This window comes from Callorhinus ursinus, unplaced genomic scaffold, assembly GCF_003265705.2.
Source record: "Callorhinus ursinus isolate GAN/ISIS: 27379988/994484 unplaced genomic scaffold, GSC_fseal_2.0 scaffold74, whole genome shotgun sequence".
NCBI lineage: Eukaryota > Metazoa > Chordata > Mammalia > Carnivora > Otariidae > Callorhinus > Callorhinus ursinus.
This window is the reverse complement of record NW_027397136.1, coordinates 1,318,301-1,338,168: the sequence shown is the minus strand read 5'-3', so window position 1 is coordinate 1,338,168 and position 19,868 is coordinate 1,318,301. Positions and strand designations below refer to the sequence as shown.

Below are 19,868 nucleotides of genomic sequence, written 5' to 3'. Positions count from 1 at the left end.
TTATGACTGAAGTCTATCTGTTTATTACTGTTACCTTCTACAAGCATAAGACAATGTCCTTAATTTTATAAACTTCTGTGAATTTGAAACTGTTACCTTCCACAGCTGGTTCAAGGTTACTCATATTTTAACATAATGGGAATTCTTAGATCAGTCTAGTCTTTTTTTTTTATAAGGATTTGATTTATTTATTAGAGAGAGAGAGCAAGAGCATACACAAGCTGGGGGGAGGGGCAGAGGGAGACGGAGAAGCAGACTCCCTGCTGAGCAGGGAGCCCCATGCGATGTGGGGCTCAATCCCAGGACCCTGAGATCATGACCTGAGCTGAAGGCAGACACTTAACTGACTGAGCCACTCAGGCATCCCTAGATCAGTCTAGTCCTATTTCCATTTACCAATGATGTCCACACCAAACATATAAGCTACATCTTAATTATTAATTTTCTAGTAGCTCTTCCCAGTGTGTGGAATTAGCCCAAGCACTGTCTGTAGCCACAGTAGGTATGTTATATGGTTTCCTGAAAAAGCCCTGTCCATACATAGGGAGTATTCTCCCTGTCACCCACTGCGCTCTGTCTTGATTAGAGGTCAGAAAAGGATTCTTCTCTTCTGAAAGGTATTAATGCTGGAGACCAAAGAGCAGTGCCACAAACTTCCACGTGACAGTCAGCAGTGTTTATGCTCAAGGGTTGTAATCAAGACCACTGTGGTTGATACAGTCCCCCTATGGTCAGAATTTATTTTTTGTCCTTTATCAACATAAGGCTTCCACTATAAAATGACTTGTATCTCTGGTAATGTATCCTGTAACACGTAATGGAGAAAGTGTTACTGAATGGGATTTGTTGGCTAATCATGTGGAAGTCTCTTTCAATCAATATAGCCCTCACCCTAAACTCTGGTATTCCAATGGAAGCATCCATAGATACTTTATCACCAAAAAAAGAAAAGGTAGACTTCCTATCACTTTCCAGGATATTTTCCACTTGGAGTGGTTGCATCATCATTAGCTTTTAATTGGCCATTTGACCATGATGCCAACATGTTTCAGCAGAATGTGCAATAGCCTTACTGTCTTTGAAATCAATTACTGAGGTTAAAATACAGTTTTACAATTAGCTGGAAGTACTGACCTTCTAAATCAATGGCAGCCTAAAATGAATACCTAGTTCCTTATGTTGTTTAATGCATCTCTGGGGGGAACTAATGAGAACTTGTTCTGCATTATTGTTGCTGTGGTTGTTTTGCCTAGCCCATCAACCTTATCCTATCAGTTTTCTCTCTGACTTCTCTCTCCTTCTTTCTCTGCCCATCTCTCTCCATCTCCTCCACTGCCTTCTCTTTTCCCCTGGTCATTCAAGATGTACCAGCAGAAGATGATCCTTCCCCTTGTGCTCTGGAGACAGGCCATGGGCGGCAGTGTCAGAACGGCACTGTGTGCAAGCCCGGGTGGGACGGGCCCAAGCACGGCATCACCAACTTCGACAATTTTGCCTTCGCCATGTTGACGGTGTTCCAGTGCATCACCATGGAGGGCTGGACAGACGTGCTGTACTGGGTACGTAGCTTGAGATGGGCAGAGGCAGGGAGTCCAGAAGGCTGTGAAACTTCCTAAATAGCTCCCTTTTCCACCCTCCCCACGACTTTGTGGTCACATACACACCTTGATGGAATAGTTGATGAATGTCTTTGATTTCTTCCAGGTCTTTCCTGAGAAACAAAGCATGAAATTTGCACCCTAATGAGTCTCTCTGTCCACCCACCAGCCTAAGAGAAATGTCATCTTTAAGTTTGTCCTACTGTAGTGAGAAATACGGGCACACAGCTGATGCTCTGTGAATGAGCTGGCCAAACCCGACACAAGGATTCTATCCAACTCCCTTCCTGTAGAAACTGTAGAGTTTCTTCTGTTCTCATCCTTGTCTTGCATCTGTCCCTGAAAGAGAGCTAGAGAGCACAATTATTAATTTTTAGGGCTAAGGAGAAAAGTCAGCCTGGTCTTCTAACAAGAAGCCATTTTTATTGAATTGTTAGCATTATGGCATGCTATTATATTTCTATTTCTCATGTTAACCCTACCTTATCATTTTAGAATAGTCCATCAGACAAATACATTGCCATCATTTTCACTGCTAACAAAACACTCTGCTGGTTATGTGACGCATATTTAGGAATACCGCTTCCTAAGTGTCAGCCAGTCAATGGTAAATCTTCTTTTCCCTTCAAGATGCCCCTTTTATTATCCAGAAGCTGTCAAAGTGCCAGATTTCTGCCTACGGGATACGCAGATATACACACCATATTTGAGCTGTCTCCACTCTGGCAGAGTCGAGTCCATTATTTGTAAAAGCTCCAGAAAATATAATTCTTTGTAGGATCTCCTACTTGAGCATGAGGAATGACTTGCCAGAATCCAGTGTTGTTCTCCAGCATTTGGGTGAAAAATGCTTGTTGCCAGTCTTGAAAATACCATCTCACCCAGAGTTTTGCAAATAGTCAAATTTATTTGGCCATGCTGAAAACAGTCTAAGAGTCTGCTTGGGGAATAGTGTCTACACACTAAGGCAGGGAAGAGGGAGAGGGAAACGAGTGGCTTCCCATTGAACAGAGCTGCCAGATAGAAAGGAACTGATGCCAAGAGAGGTATTGACTTCTTCCTAAAATCAGAAGAGTTTTGTTACAACACAGAGATGTGATACAGGGTATTGTATCTTTTAATTTTTTTTTTTTTTTTCCGCAAGAACCATGTCCTCTTGATTCAAAAATCCTCTTTTTCCAGTTTTTATGTTTGGGTCAACATGCTGAAACCCAGTGTTGCTATGAAGTGCATACCTCTCTGCAAATGACTACTTGAAACTTGCCTGAGAACCTTGTACCCAGCAAACATTTACTGAGCATTGCTTGCATGCCAGGGAAGCTCCTAGGTACAGGATTCAGACATAAATAACATCCAGTTCAGACTGAAAAGCTCAGTCTAGAGAAACAGTAAATCTAAACTGAATAATGGTGGTACAATTGGAACCGGGTCATGGTAGAGTTGCTATGTTGTGATACTTTGAAAAGAAGACAAAGGTCAAGCCACCTCTCCCTCAAATTAAAATGAAACACTGGAAAACATTTTTTAGGCCCATGCTCGACAAAACTGGTTTTGAATAATTTCTAAGTGGAAAAGAGGGAATTGAGTGTACTATGCTTAGGCAAATTTATTTCACTTAGCAAAGCTGATCAAATTCCCAAGTGGTCCTTCTACCTTGGGTAGATCCCTCTGGCTATCCATGTGCAGAAACGCCCTTCTGCACATGGGCAGTTTCTGCTATGGGTCATAAAACATGATCATATGAAACTGTGCTTCAGAGCCTCATCACATGAGCTTCAAACCCATGCTTTAAGTTGCTATGGGAATGCCTTCCATGGCAGCAAATTGAGGGCAGGGTGGCAGTGGGTGGGTGGGTGTAGGGCTGGGGGAATAGGTATAATTTGCTCTGCTGATGGCCCTGATGTATTTTTGTGAACTTTCTTCCTCACTCCCTCCCTCTCCCCCACCATAAGTCATTGATACCCCGCCAGCCAGATGTGACCCAAAGAAATACTGTCATAATGACAGCCAGAGTGGGGAATGAGAAGAAGCACACAACTGCAACTACCAATTTGCAGCAGCTGTGTTGTGCTTTCTCCCCGGGGGGGGGGGGGTGATAGAGCTCAGGCTGGGAACGGAAAAAGTGTCAGAGGTGAAGCAACAATCCCAGGCTCATGGGACATGTCTCTCTGATTTTCCCAGCACCTTCCCCAAACGGCCATATTGTGTGTGTGTGTACATGCGTGTGTGTGCGTGTGTGTGTGTGTATGTGCACATACACACACACACACGCACACACACCCCTAAAGCTGAAACACCCTCATATTTGGGTATTCATGGTGGAAGCACTTCCCAGCCCAATGCTCCTGCTTTCAGACAATTTCTCTAATTGCTTTGACCTTTCTATGACCATTTCTTCCTTTCCTCCTTCTTCTCTTTCCCTCTTATTTCCTCCCCTCTTCAGCATTCCTCCTTCTTGCCTCTGAGTCCATATCTCTAAACCCATAGACTCTCAAATCTCAATGTACTTTAGTATAAAACATGGAGCTTTCTAAATATAAAGATGCCCAGACTTCCCTCCAAGCCACTGAATGAGAAGTTCCAAAGTTAGGCCCCAGTATCTGCATTTTGAAAGGCTTCCCAGGTGATTCTGACGCCCAAGCTGGAGTCTGAAAACCCCTAGAAGTCTAACCTATTCAATCTGCATGGTGCTGCTTTGATGCCACTGGATTTGAACCAGTCTAGGAAGCTATAGTTTTCATGGAAATTGGAGAAGTAGGGTCTTCCACTCAGAACAATGCATTTCCCTTCAAATCCAAGGGGCAAGTCTAGAGAGTGTTGGAGGGAGCAACCAAGATTTTCAAGTATAGCAATGAATAGAAACCTCACAACCCGGTTCATTCTGAACTATCAAACAGCTGGTTAGATGTTCCTAGGGAAAGAATCAGCCATTAAAGCACTAAAGAAGCAATTGATTCAATCACTGTATATAGCTTGGGATGGAAGGGATCAGGGAGGTCAACAGTAGCAAAGAGCAGACACCTGCCTCCAACTGTGGATAATATCAAATCCATTTAGTTTTTTCTGTGACATCCATTATTTCATCCCATTGTTATGGTTTGAAGAGTTCGTGGACTAAAAAGTAAGATCAAACTTAGCGAAGTAACACTGCATAATTCCTCAAGCTGTTAAAGCTACTAGCCATACATTGGGTCAAGGCTCCAACTAGATTAACTATTTGTGGAAACATTTCTTTTACCGAATCTGTAGGCGACAGGGTAAGGGGTGAGGGACACTGGGGATTTGGAAGCTAAGCCAAAACTCAGTTTGAGATGTGGTTTCTTTGGGCAATGGTTTCTTAAGCCAAAGCCTCTTCACTTACTCTCAGAATGTCCATGCCTCTCCTAAAATAGTGGGGAAAGGTGAGCAAACAAAAGTATCAGCCTTCTTTAGAAACAGTAAAGCACCAAGACAGGGAAGAATCCAGTATTGTATGGCATTACCATTGGTTTCTATTTCTACGTTCAGATTTTATGGGTTTTTTTTTTAACCAAACACCCCTAACTTTCTGCATATAATTCAAGACTACTTGTCTTCTATGGTTTGAGCACATGCCTTCCTGAAGGTAGAAGAGGCAGCTAAATCAAGATGATTTGCAGGATTCTTAGACATGGTCTGAGGACTAGGGTCAGTTTGAAACCCTTCCACACTGCGTCCAGATCACAGTTAAATAGCATAAACATCAATCAAGTGTCTGTTCAGTGCTGAGTTTGTACTTGAGATAACCCCACGCTCTTGTGAAACAGAATAACATGACCGCTTACCCAGGGTTTGGAACACCTGGAGAAGGTATATGTGAGACTTGTGGGAAAGGGAGGCAGCAGCCAGAAGTAGGCATCACCCAAGAATACATGTTTCTGGCTCTTCAGGAATCTAGATGCCTGAATAATTAATCCTTCATCAGGAGGATTCTGTTGACCTCTGCTCACCCAATGCCCTCCTGGTCCAGGGCCCCCAAGAATATTACATACTGTGCAGCATAGTGAAAGCACTCAGGTCTAGGTTTTCCTGGACTCACACCCCACCCTACCTACCACCAACATAGTGGGATCACTTCTTTCCAACACCACCCATTGCCCCCTGCCACAACTGGTTTCTCCAGGATCAGTTGCTTCACTGATATTTAAAAAATAGAAATTGAGCCTAAAATAGGATTAGAAAGAATACTTAATGAGAAATCATATAAAGAAAAGATTTTTGGAATTACAAATAGTGTCTTTTGTAGCATCTGGGTTAGTTTGGGCTCAGCAGGAGACCCTGGGAACAAAAATTCTAATGTTTTAACCTTTCATAAGTCAGTTGTCAGCTCCACATTTGGTCTTGTCATCCCACTTACATGTCTGGACATGCTGGGAAGATAATTCCTTCTAAACTCTCATACACACACACATACACAGAGAGAGAGAGAGAGAGAGAGAGAGGGAGAGAGAAAGAGAGATGGCCACTCATATCTGCTCTTGGTGCTGCTGAAACATCCCTCATTTATGACAAAAGTCTTTTATATCCAGGCAGGTTGATTCAGGCTTTACCCTATTTTTTCTCACTCCGTCTTTTCTTCAAAAAGCCACCTCTTTTCACTATAGAATATAGAAAATGAGTCTCTGAAGCATCAAAAAAGCAGAAATGGAGCTGAGTTCTATTTATGACCTAATAGTCATTCTAAGTGAAGAGCTGGGAAAAAATCCTCAAGTAACCTAGAAACAGCATCCTCAGCTCTTTAACAGGTATCAGAGCCGAGAAAGTGGTAGGTCCTATTAGGACCCTGCAATTCTTACCTTTTAATCTGTTTCTGTTAGAGCGTGCCCCACTTAGTGCCCATGCTGTTTTAAACAAAGAATGTCATCTAGGGCGCCTGGGTGGCTCAGATGGTAAAGCGTCTGCCTTCGGCTCAGGTCATGATCCCAGGGTCCTGGGATCGAGTCCCGCATCGGGCTCCTTGCTCCGCAGGGAGTCTGCTTCTCCCTCTCCCTCTGCCTCTCCCCCTGCTTGTTCTCTCTCTGTCTCTCTCACAAATGAATAAATAAAATCTTTAAAAAACAAAAAATAAAAAATAAAGAATGTCATCTAGACAATAAACTAGTCATTTATAAGCATATCAGGAAAGAAAATTAGCATCTCTCAATGCTTTTATTTACTTTATTTTTAGGTTTTCTTTTATTCATTTCACTGGTATTAAATGAGTCATTATTCAATAACCCTATTTAACAAACATTTATTGAGCATTAACTATGTTCCTAGGACTGAGTAGGGACTGGGGTGGAGGGATGGGGAGAAATCCTGCCCTCAAGGAACTTAGGATCTAATTGAAGAGATAGAGGACACGTAAGAAAACATGACTTAGCCCATGGCAGTACACTCAGGGAGAGCTCTGCATTGGCACAGAATACTTCGGGGAAAGAGGGGAATTTCCCTGGCTTTGAGGCTCCTCCCTGTGGGGAAAGAAAGCTTGATAACATTTGGGGAGATTGGAGAGAACTGTGTTTTAGGTTCTCTCAACAGAACCAAGAAACAGCTCAGCTTCCCCAAAGTGTTCTCACCCAAAGGTCTGAAAGGCCACCTGCCTAGAGGTGCAGTCACAGACATCAAATTCGACCCCACACCTGGTGGTTGCCCAGGACAAATAAGCGGGGCTTCCTTTGGCTGTGAGCCAGGTGTCTCCTACACAGGTGTTCATACCTGGGGCCACCACTCTACTCACACTCCCTAACTTTCCCTAGGATGTCAGTGCATGATCCCATCTGAGTTCAGGGACTTTCTTAAAATAGATCAAGGAGTTAAATGTGTTGGCTTGCCTTCATGGTAAGAGCATTTTGGTGTCTTCCTCCACATGATCCAGGCTTTTACTTGGGCCCTAAGGCACTCACGGGTTTTCCATGTAGTGATAAACAGGGGCAGGGGCAGGAAGGAGTCAGATGAAACTTGTCGGACTTGCTGCTCACTCATTGACCCATGGGTGGAAACCCTGGGTCCACAAGCAAGGTGACAAAGGTCAAGAGTAGTCACAGATTTTTTGAGCCATCACCCTGGGCACTGGCATTCATGGCAGCAGCAAACCCTGTCCTCTAATTATGCTCCGTGGAAAGCACTGCGATTTTTATGGGTCTGCACCTCCTACCTTTGATGTCAAGTGACAGCCCTCTTGGCATTCATTGAAACTATTTAGTCTTTTTAAATCCACAGTGCCTGTGCCATGAACCTTATAGGAGAAAGTGCCACAACTTGAAAACTCAGGGAAATGAGCTAGGATCGAGAGTGGCCTTGGTGCACTCGGACCCAGGAGGTGTTGTTCCTCCTATTTTTTCTTTTTTTGGAGAAAAAAAACGTACGTTGGATTTGAAGGTTTAAGGTTGAGGTTGCCCTCAAGGAATTACATACTGTTTTCAGAAGGTTCTTTCTGTGTTTTTCATTCAGTATCACCTTTGGTCTGTCTATGGATTCTAGGAATAATAAGGTATGTGTTTCAGCAAAGGCTGGGGTCATCCTATTAGTCCTTGGGCCTGCAATGGCTGCAGATGGTGGATGTCAAGATGCCTAAATATGTGCCTTCCTTAGAAAAGTCACAAAGCTTCCTTTGTTATAGACCTAAGAAACATATAGCTTTAATGGTTTGAGAAAACCTATCCTTTTTTCACCTCTAAATAAGGGTGCCAGCAATCTAGGTCATTTTTTAAAAATATGTCTTTATTTATTCTCTCTCTTCTTAATAGCTCCATTCCAGCTGATTTAAGACATCAATCTCATCACTCCAGGCATTGCCCTACTTCAGAGTCACCCAGCATTGTATGCTGTCTACCCAGTCTGCCCCCAAAAGTAGGTGGCCTAGAATAAAGAGGAGAAAGTAAAAGAGAAAACGAAAGGGGGCACTTTCCTCTCAGGCCAGAGCCAGACAGACCAGAGAATCACCTACCAAGGGCTGCCAAGCATTGCTTGCTGAGGAAGTGATGGGGTCTTAGGAACACCTTGGAAGCTCGTTAATCTCCCGTCTATCTTCCTACCTCCTGCCCCTCACCTGCTATTCTGCATCTTAAACCTTTGAAAGAACTGTCTCACAGCAAGGAAGAGACCAAAGCAGAAGCATAAGACAAGGGAGAGGTTGAGACCATGAGTCTCCTGGATATGGCCCTGGCTCTCTATGGGATATCTATAGAAAGTATCTATGGGTCATGAGGTTATCATGAGGATATCAATGGGATATCTGTGGGGCATGAGGTTATCATGATATTAATGAGATATTTATGGGTCATGAGGTTATCACAAGGCTCTCTATGGGCTATCTCTGGGCAATATGGCTTGTAGTTCCATTCATTTGAGGTCCTTAATGATGCTGGAAGTCACTCACCTGTGACACAAAGGAAAGGACACCCTAACTGAATAAGGGCCCAAGGAAATCTTCAAGGTCCATGGGTTTGTTGACTTGTGAGAGACATGTGGCTCGGGGAACTGTATTTTCTGTGAGGTTAAATGTTCACAAATTTAGGGTTATGAGGAACCAGTCAGGAGATATTTCATTCCAAGGAGGTTGGTTTAGTGCCAGCCAGCCCTCGCACCCACTCACCATCTGCCTGGGCTCCAGAGGCAGCTCTGGGCGGGTGAACTGCAGCAAGCGTGCCATTGCCTCCTGCAACTACCTGTTCCCTTCTGTTCTGAGGAAAGTAAGGAGGTCTGAGATCCGGGGCAAAGCAGGAGAACTCACAAGAACAGGCCCCCTCTGCCACTCTTGGGAAAAGCCCTTCTGGGATTAGCACAGAGCATCTGATTGGTCAGAAACACGGGGTCCATGCACCCATGGGGTTGTATGTGGAGTGCCATGGGTGTGCACCTTTTCTCATGTGGGAGTCCACAGCTTCCATCAGCTCTTCCTGACCTCCCCACCCTCCCTAACTTAGGGAAGAGGAGAGGACTCTGACCTTCACTGGCTGGACTTAATCTGAGAAAGGAAAAACTAGGACACTTAGAGGCTTCATGGCTTTGGATCCTGCTTCCATAAACACCTCCTCACAGATGCCTTCTCCTATCCCACAGCTGTTTCAACCCCATCACTCTCACTGGCACAGAACACAGTGTCTTACACACAGTAGTCACTCCGGAAGTACCGTGGAACCAATGTGGACTCCAATGAGACCACTGCTAATAATAGTGAAAGGCGAGTGCCTGGGTGGCTCAGTCGTTAAGCGTCTGCCTTCGGCTCAGGTCATGGTCCCAGGGTCCTGAGATCGAGCCCTGCCTCAGGCCCCCTGCTCCATGGGAAGCCTGCTTCTCCCTCTCCCACTCCCCCTGCTTGTGTTTCCTCTCTCACTGTGTCTCTCTCTATCAAATAAATAAATAAAATATTTAAAAAAAAAAAAAAAGAATAGTGAAAGGCTTCTGTCGTTGTCCCCCAAGATAAAATGTGACATACAGACCCTGGAATCACATGGCCATCCTTGACAATCATTACGTGGCCTATGGTTGGCAAGATCGCCATCATGCCTATGCCTTTCTCCTCCCTAACCTCATTTCACCAGTCCTGCCCCTTCTTATAAGGGTACAGATTTCTTTTTCTCCTCCTGGGTGGTTATTGGACTTTCCTCTGCTGGTTTGGTTTCCTTTGTAGCCTTGCTTCAGACAGTAAATTTCTGGTTAAAGGAGGCTCCCAAGCTCCCTGTGATGGGGCAAGGTCTGACACACACAGACCTTTCTGCCCTGCCTCTCCTAACAACCACTGTTTTGCTGGATATTTTAGTCCTCAGCCACTGGGAAAAAGCCTCCATTCCAGAGCCAGGATGGCTTTTCAGCTGTGGGCTCTATTTTTAATAATTGCCAACTTCCTAGGAAATCCCCACTCCCATCCCAGGACCACATGGCCTCTGGGCTTCCTTCCTGCCCCTACACTCCTGCCTTCAGTGGCCTCACGGTGCAAGATTTAGCCATTCCTCCCTGGTCTGACACTGGCTTGCTTCTCCAAGCCTCAGATAGCCACTCTTCCCCCAACGCTTCTAGAACCCTCCATGTTTATTCCTACAACTTCATTTACCACCTCGCATTGTAGTTGCCTTTTATTTATCTGTCCCCCTGCTAGCAAGGGCTTCCTATTTATAGCACATTGCCTGGCACATATCAAGTTCATGCATTCACTCAACGTTCACTGAGTACTTGCCATGCATGAGGCACTGTTTTTGGCACTTGGGATACACCAGTGAACAAACCAGACCAAAACTGCCTGTCCTCAGGGAGCTTACATTCTACATGGAAGACAAACACATAATAAATGAATAAATGATACAGTTAAAAAGTGATAAGCACCATGTGAAAAACAGCAGAGTATGTGGGAATGGGAATGCTCAATAAATTCATGTTGAATTGAATTGAATTATGACATGGTAAAGTAGACATACATTGGGAACTCTTCTTTTGCTCAGTGACTCAGTTCAAACCAGTGTCCCCAAGCCCTGAACACAGTTTTTGTGCTCTGTGCCACATTTGGTAGATTCCTCTAACCAAAATATAGTGATACCAGATAAATAGTATTAGATTTGAAAAGAACATATCAGGATGTAACACTTCAGACCAGTCCAACTAAGTAGGTCTCCCGGTACTTCTCGATCTTTTTTACTCACAGCACACAGAGAACATAGTATTTGTCCAGCATCTCAGGCACATGGGTAAGGTTTCTTGGAGCCTGAGAAGCCCTGAGGGCTGAGGGAGGTACTATCCCAGCCCACGTGTAACTCACCGGAGGCCCCTGGCTTTAGAATACCCTGGGTGATTAACACGCAGTCATGAGGCTCACTGATTTGGGAGCAATGGCCCAGGGATCTGCGTTGTTAACAGTTCTTCCAGATGATTCGGATGCTGCTGGTCTTCAGACCACACTTTAATGAAAACTGCCATGCAACAAAGCAGAGACAGGTAGTGAATCACAGTATTTGTCGTGTCCTTGTATTTGAAGTTGAGAGCTATGCAGAATGGTGTAAATCATTGGTTCTCAAACTTTAGCATACATCAGACTCACTGTAGGACTTGCTAAAACATGGGTTGTTGGGCCCACCCGCAGAGTTTCAGGGAAGGCCGAGCACGTGCATTTTTAAACAGGTCAAGGCCACACTCCACTAATGTCAATCATTTGGGAAGCTTGTATATTGGAAATTTGGATTCCTGTAAGGCAATTTCACAGAGACAAAGTTGGGGTTCATTTTAGAAAGATATGACTAAATCCTGTTTCGTCTAGTTGGAAAGCATTAAAAGAAATAGATTTGAGAAACTAAACCAGAACAAATTTCCTATTTGATAAAAAATGCTGCTCTGTGACTTCACGTCATGTTTACAACCTACCCTCCAGCCAGCTGTGTGCTGGTATATGTTTAACCACCAGTTCTTAGGGGCAAAGGACAAAGGGGGGCTGATCTCTGTCATTTACCCACTCTGCCCCACCATGGCCATTTTCAGGCTACCCTAGTGACATCACTGAACACGAACAAGGGAAGAGATGTGCGGTGGTTCTCCAAAGCCCGGAGGAGCCAGGTGCAGCACACCACTGCCTCCAGCGACTGCAGGGGTTTGCCACCTGTCAGAGGCTGTCTCCGTTACCCAGTTAGGTACTGGTCACAGTCTCTAGGCTACAGGAAAAGCGGTTGCAGGACAGGAACTGTTCTCTGCAAAAGTAACCAAAACAACCGTCCTTCCTGGGCTGTGGCCTGGAGTGCTTGTGAAGCACTGCAGTTTTGCTTCTAAATTCCAGGTCCAGCTCAGGAAAGCCCCCGGGAAGGGCTCTCCTTCCTCACGCATCCTCAAAGGTTCTGGGTGTCTGGTTCCTTCAGGAAGAGTCGAGGCCCTCCTGACACCAAGGTTAGGCTGCTCCAGGGTGCAGTGGAAGATTTCATGCCACATAAACCCAACTGAGCTGAAACAACCCTATGCTGAAAAAATCACTTTTTTAGGTAACCCACCTTATTAGACAAGTGAAAACGTTGAAGAAAGTTTTCTGGTTCCGGAAAATAAAACAACAGAGCCAGAATTCAGAGCCTGCAAAGGTCCCTTATGGTTCAGATCAGGGTCATGGGGAAGTATTTTGAATATTGAGGGTGCCAGAGATGACAGTGGATCCTGGTTCAGCCTCCCTGGTCTCCTCCAGTTCTGTCCACACCCTTCCTGCCTGCCTCCTCACTTTAACTCATTCTGCTCTCTCTTTCCTAACCTGCCTTCATCTTTCCAGATGCAGGACGCTATGGGCTATGAGTTACCCTGGGTGTATTTTGTCAGTCTGGTCATCTTTGGATCCTTTTTCGTTCTAAATCTGGTTCTCGGTGTGTTGAGCGGGTAAGCTGACTGTTTCTATGTACTCTTTACAATGCAGCCGAGCAAGGTCCCAGGTCCCACTGTATCCATCACCACGGTCCTCAGGGATGGGATCCTAACAGGCCAGGAAAACCAGAAAAATAAAAAAAAAAAAAAAGTCCCCATTCAACCACAGATTTTGACCCATTGGCTGGGCAGGCCATTTGACCTCTGATTTGCACCTAGAGGATCCCCGGGTCCCGGCACTGCTTCGGTCAGTGTCCAGGAGCCGGTGATGGGCACTTGGCCGTGCTCGGCTGCTGAGTGTGCCTCACTAACTATCATTCCATTCTTCCAGGTCAATGATGCCGTAGGAAGGGACTGGCCCTGGATCTATTTTGTTACACTAATCATCATAGGGTCATTTTTTGTACTTAACTTGGTTCTCGGTGTTCTTAGCGGGTAAGCAGGACCAAGGAAAAAGGTCTTGATTTTATTTTATTTACTCTTTCTGCTATTCCTGGCTTTATTCTTTTTTCTGGCTCTGATGAACCTGGGATAAGAGGCTACCTCGGGAGCCTTGAAGTGAGTGTCCTTGGCCTGGCTGGAGAGGAATCAAATGTACAAGGATTAATCTGTTGGTTTGGGCTTCACAAGGAGCTTCTTAGGCCCGCCTGTCTCCGGCTAGCTCATCCAAGCCCCTCCCACCCTCAAACAGCTATTCAGGTAGGCAGGATGTTTCTCCTTCTACCTGAGGAGCTGCATGGTGAGAGCCTTGAGTCAAAAGGGTTTGGCAGTAGGGATTGCCTTGCCAATAGGTACTTGCCTGATTACCGTTGTGGCAGGCTAACAAAAAGATTTCAGATAGCTTTTATGCTATCTGTTGAATGGACTGGGGTAATAAGAGTTTGATTTAAAATATAAGTAAACAAACACAAACTAAAAATAAAATTGTCTTTGATTCTAATTCACAAACTCTGCAGTCCGTGTCTCATATGCCCTTTTCCTGAATGGAAATGGCGCTTAGCTGTTCAAAGCCATAGATTATTTGTGAATAGAGGAAATGGAATATACTTTCCTTTAAATTTATCTACTCGGCTACAAGTATAAAGTTTGCCTAATTTCAGCCTTTGCTCTGATGAAGTTAAAAAGTGGTAGAAATAACATATGGTCGGGGCATCAAGCTGCCCTGGGGATGGCCACCTTGACACCACAGAGACTCACTGGCCCTTTCCTCAACCTGCCTTCTTCTTCACAAGTCCACACCAGCCAGGCCAAGGCCTAACACCTAAATGCTCCTGGTGACCTGCTCATGGGTGACCTCTTCTGCTACTTTTGCTACAAGGGGGAGGGGGACAATCTATTTCTGCCCTGCTTTGAATAGCCTTTCCTATGTCTCCAGGGACAGTAATGCTGGGAGAAAGTCAGGCATGACAGGAACGATTGCATTTAATTTTTACTAAGTACATAAACTGGGAACAGCTCCTCCCGTCTCCTGCCATAGCCTAATGTCCTATAGGAGCATCAGGTTTAGTCTTTGGGCTTTGGTGAAAGGAAGAATCTGCTCCCACTCTCACTCCTTTCCATGGTGGGTGGCCTGTTAGAGACTTTGATGACACCATGCCTTTTGCCAAGGTACGGCCACACAGGAAATTAGTGTCTTCCATCAGGGATAAACATAACAGAACATGATGAACAGGACAACATAAGCCCCTGGTTAGCTGCCTGGAAGGTATAAAGGTTTTCAATTTTGTGTTCCAACACAAGAAAATGCTCCTGTGTTTATATGTGAATCAAAGCATTGAAAAAACCAACTTCATCACTCCCACTCGAGACAAATTTGGATATCCCAGCTCTGCACTTGCTGGATGCATAGAGTTGGGCAACTTCACCCTTTTAAACTTCAGTTAGCCATCAAAAAAAAATGAAGATAAGAATACCAACTCATAGGTTGTTGTGATAACAGAGTGAGATCGTTTATGTAAAATACTTGGCATATACTAAGTGTTCAATAATGGTGCTATCATGATAATGATTATTGTTTACTTGGTGCCTATCATAACTGGAATTATTGCATAAAATCCTCAGCCTTTTCCTTTTAAAGATGAGGAAAGTGAGCCCGGAGGTAAATGGCTTATGTGATGTCATTGTGCTTCTAAGTATTAGAACAAAGACCAGAACTCAGGCAGAGCCTGGACCCCATCTTCCCATCACCATCCATTGGCTATACGTTGAATGAACTTGAACTGTAACACAAGCTAGAGCTCTGAACCTTTAAAAAAATGTGATTCTAGTTTCTTCCCCCAGAGATTGGGAACAAATCTAAGCAAGTGAAATTCCCCCACCCAAAGGAATCCAAAATGGAGAATCAGCACTGGCCGTTGAAGGCCCCTCCTCAAACAGGGTACCTAACTCACAGTCATTCTTGCCCCCCGCCCAGGAAAGTTGTCTTCCTGGCAGAGAAGTTAAATGGCAGCAGCTGCTGATGTGAGAGAAAAGTCGTTTTGAAGACCATGTCTTGGACCAACTCAGTCCCATTGAGATAGCATGTGTAAAAACATCTAGCCCAAACCCTGGCATTAGTAATGAATTGACTCTAAACAGGAACACTAAGGCTTTCAGACTTCAGAACTGTGAGCTCTGGAGTCCATACATTGGTCTCTGCAGGACACCTTCCCCAGCACCTCCTCCCTGACCCCATCCCAGAGTAGTAGTCTGCTCCTCACAGCTCTGGAATTGCTGATGGAACATCTCCCAAGGCTTCCTGGGCTGCTGGGCACACCCTCTGCACCGACAGAGAAGTGTCTATGGTTAGTCATCTCCCCTTCCTGGTTTGAGGAGGCCTCCTAATCAGTCAAAAGGGCTGGCCACTCTGCATGGGCTGCCCTGCATCCATGCAGTGACAAAATCTGGAATCAGGCTCTTATTGGCTACCACACGGTGGCAGTGGTTTCAGTTTTGAGTCAGCATCTTAATGAGTCATGACAATAACATACAAGTCACCACAAGAATGCAACAAAACTCCCACTTACTCATCAGTCAGACTTCTGATTAAACCAGCTTCCAATAGCATCCAAAAAACTCTCAGAGCTCCACGAAATTCACTGTCCCAATGATAGCATTAACAGTAACCAACCTCCATGGCAGGCTCAATACATGGAGCCTTTGGTGGATAGTTCATTCCATGCTCACAACAACCCTATGAGCTGGGTGCTATTTATATCTCTGTTTTATAGAGAAGAAAACTGAGGTACAGATGAGGAAACTACCTCAGTTCTTACAGGTGAAAATGGAGGATCCAGGATTAAAGCCAAGCAACGAGAATCCATAGCCTCTATCCCTAATCTCCATGTTATACTATCCCCAAACCCATTTAACTGGCTAATCCCATGTTCCTAAATTAGAGTCAAGAAGTGGGGAGGTGAGAGCAATAAGTGCAGTGAGGAGGAGCAAGAGGAAGAGGGAGAAAGGCAGAAGCAATCCATGGAACAACTGTTGAAAACAGCCGCTGAGAACAGAAAGAACCCCAAGAGGAAGCTGCAGAGCCACCACTCAGGAGGCTGCAGCAGGGCATGGTTGTTTAGCATGGGGGCTGGCAGCCCTGCAAATGTTAATAGTCCTTGAGAGAGAACAGACCCCCGCCCCTTGCCCAGCTCGGTAGAACTATAGCCTTGGAGCATTTTGGAACTGGAGCAGTCTGAGACCCTACACCCACCCATTAAGGACAGTATGATTTTACAGTCCAACACAGTAACTCATCCTTATAAATTATGTCCTTCAGTCACCAAGAGAAGGTTAAATTGTGCTTGGAGTGTTCTATTCAAGAAGGAAAGAGGACATTCTATGAAGTAAAATGTAAACATTCCGAGATTTTGGTCACCAGAGGGTTAGGTACCCTCTATCTGGAACATTAACATATTCAGAACATCTTATTCCTCACGAAGCTAAATAGAGCCAGTGTAAAGAATATATATCTCGTGGAGTTTTTCAAAATGGTTTCATGTTCATTATCTATTGATCCTCACAAGCCACAGGACTTCTATGAGCACAGACAAGAACTGGATTATACTTGCTTTTCTCTCCAAAAATCTCAGTCTCCAGCCTACTAAAATTAAAGCAATGACAGTGAGATTCTCAAAATTGCACTGAAGCTGTAGTTAGGTAAAAGTCCCCGGACTCTGGAATCTGGTCACTTTTTGTTTTAAGTGATTGCAAACTGAGGACTTCAGATATGGGCCGTCAGTAGACAAGGAACTCAGAGTCTCTTAGATGGGTGGTCATCCCGCCCATATCCTGCCCACCAGGATATGGGCTTGTCTCTCTCCCCAAAACAGCGAGGGGCTTGGTGAGGAAGCATTTTGCAACCTGAAAGCATAAATAGACCATGGCACTATAGTAAAGACACAATGCCTAGGCCCAGAAGGATCCAGGACTCGCATTCTTCGTGGGTGGAAGCAGAATAGACAGCAACATCTATAGTCGTGTTCATTATCCGTGTAGTTACATTCTATGAGGTCACTATGAACACTGAATTAATGAATACTAAATCATTACTCTTGGACTCTTGGGAGAAATACAGGGGAAATGCAAGGATCCTGTGAGCTTCTAGTCACAGTATTTTTGTCAACCAACCAATACACGACTTTATTTTATGTTTTTCTGTTTAAAGGCATCTTATTTAATATATATTGTTGATTCATTAACATTGAGTTCATGACCAACAGCACTATAACTGATGCCTGAACGGAGTTTATCTAACACATGTACTTTTTCCCTAAGGCACATCACAACCTTCTTGCACTTAGGAACACTAGGCAACACTTCAGCACTGTGCTTGGGGGCTATTTTTAACAGAAAAACCACCAATAGAAAGCACAGAAATGTGACAAACATGGCACTGAAGAGATAATAAAAAATACACTTGTTTACAGTGTGAGAGCTGAAACAAGAAGGCAGAGTGTAGCCGTGTTTAACCTCAGCTGCTCATGTGACTCCAGACTTTTGCCATGCTGCACATGTCTGCATATGACCACAAAGGCACACAGGTATCAATTTGGGAGTTACAAATAAATTTTAGCAAGTAAGCAAATTCGCAAATATGGAATCTATGAATAATGAGAATCGACTGTATTGATCATCAGAGGGCCTAGAGCCCCAGCCTTCTGTATTGACTGGATTTCCCACATATACCTCCCTCAGCATGCTTTACATTACTGAGCACTGGCCCCCAACTCTCCATTCCACCCCTCATTTTTCATGTTGGCCATTGCTGGCAAGAGCTGTGCTCCTGCCTTATGACAAATTCCATGGCTGTGACTGATTGTCTAGCCAGCTCTGGTCCCTGGGCCCAGCACAGCCCATCAGGCTGGGGCTTCATGTCTTCATTAGCTCAGACCCCAGAGCAGGCACATGGCTGTCATCCAGGCAAGGAGATAAAGAGATCCGGATACCACCACCCAGCAAATCCCTTACTGCATGGAGTCTGGAGAAAGAAACCTTGGCTCACCTTCCATCCAGCCACAAGCAGAGTTATGCCCCTCACTCCATGGGAGCCAATGGGAGCCAGCAGGGCTTCAGATCTGACCCTGCCTCCATTCCCCTCACACCCCAACACAACCTCATTTTCTTTTCTCCTTATAAATGTTTACGTTAGTTCCCCAGAGTCTTCGGGTATGGATAATGAGCTTTCATTCCACAGGGCAGATGCTGTAACACAGGACTGGGTCAAATGTTCCTATCCCAGTTTGATCCCAACCCTGTTCTCCTGACTCCAGAAGGATGGGTCATTGTTTTGTAACTAGAACTTAAGCCCTCTGCAAAATAATCCAAAAGAGCTAAAGTGAACCCTCTGCTATTCAGTCCCCTTACAACCCCAAACCCACTCCACAGAAAAGAAATGGAGAATGCAAATGTATGTGGGCAGAAATGGAAGCACAGTTGTTGGAGTCAATTTGCATGGGGAAGGAACTGCCGTGTGAAGTGACTGTCTCCAGAGAGTGAGTCTACAGCCCAGGTGGTATGACCAGATATAGGCGATCTATCCATGCTCATCCCCAACAGCAAAAGGAGGGAGGGAACAAAGCAAGGCAAAGCTTCCATCTTCATTTTTTAAGCTGTCAATCTGGCCCCTTTTCCCTGGCATTAAACTCCCTGGGAAGGAAATGAAGGTACCCGCCAGTTGGCAGGAAGCCAGAGAAACAGCAAGTTCAATCCAATTAGAATTGGGTTCAATCAAATTTAAGAAGAAAATTCCATCCAAAGCATAGCATCATTAAGACAGCAGTTGAAGAAAGCTCATTAGCTTGAGAGCCCCCACATCTCCCAATTAAAACATTCCCTAGACCACTCCCAGTCCTAACACCTTTTTATCCATAAAAATGGTGAATGCTAAAAATCTGTGCTTTCCTAAGCAGCACAAGCAAAATGCAAATACTAAATAGTGGAGGTGCTTATAGAGCCACCCCTATATGACTGAATGGATTTGGGAGCTTTTGTCTACCTGTGGTTTATTGCTGTGTCCTTCCTTCCAAGGTGCCTCTTAAGAAATTCCTTCAAGGTGGTTTCTACAACCTCCTGCCCTGAACTAGGCCTGTACTGGTGAGAGAAGGAGGAATCACGTCTTTGTGAATTAATCAGGATGCCCAGCGCATGTCCCACTCTCTCATACATGCATGCATACGCGCATGTGTACACATACACACACATGCACACACACACCACTGAGGGCCCCATTTCCCATAAACTGAATATCAAAGACCAAAATGCTCCTAATGTACCTAATTTGGAAGAAAAGACACAAACTTGCTTTGAGAGTTGAGAACTAGCCTTCTTGGTCATTATGTTCTGCTGCCAGCCCCCCTTCCTTGCTCAGAAAGTGAATTTGAAGTCAGAGAGAAAATCAGGACAAAATCAAAAAATAGGAAAGAAATACCCATTCTGTCAGAAAATTTTCAACAGGCCCTTCTTCCAGCAAATCCC

General features: G+C 44.7%; 1 protein-coding gene across 1 annotated transcript in view; it reads left to right on the top strand.

The window, feature by feature from the left end:
* Positions 1–19,868, top strand: part of CACNA1C (calcium voltage-gated channel subunit alpha1 C) — a 649,850-nt gene that overhangs the window by 437,366 nt on the left and 192,616 nt on the right. Inside the window, exons 7-8 of the mRNA XM_073887000.1 lie at positions 1,363–1,559; positions 13,249–13,352. Of these exons, the coding sequence (XP_073743101.1) occupies positions 1,363–1,559; positions 13,249–13,352 (301 nt within the window). The remainder of the gene's footprint in view (positions 1–1,362; positions 1,560–13,248; positions 13,353–19,868) is intronic.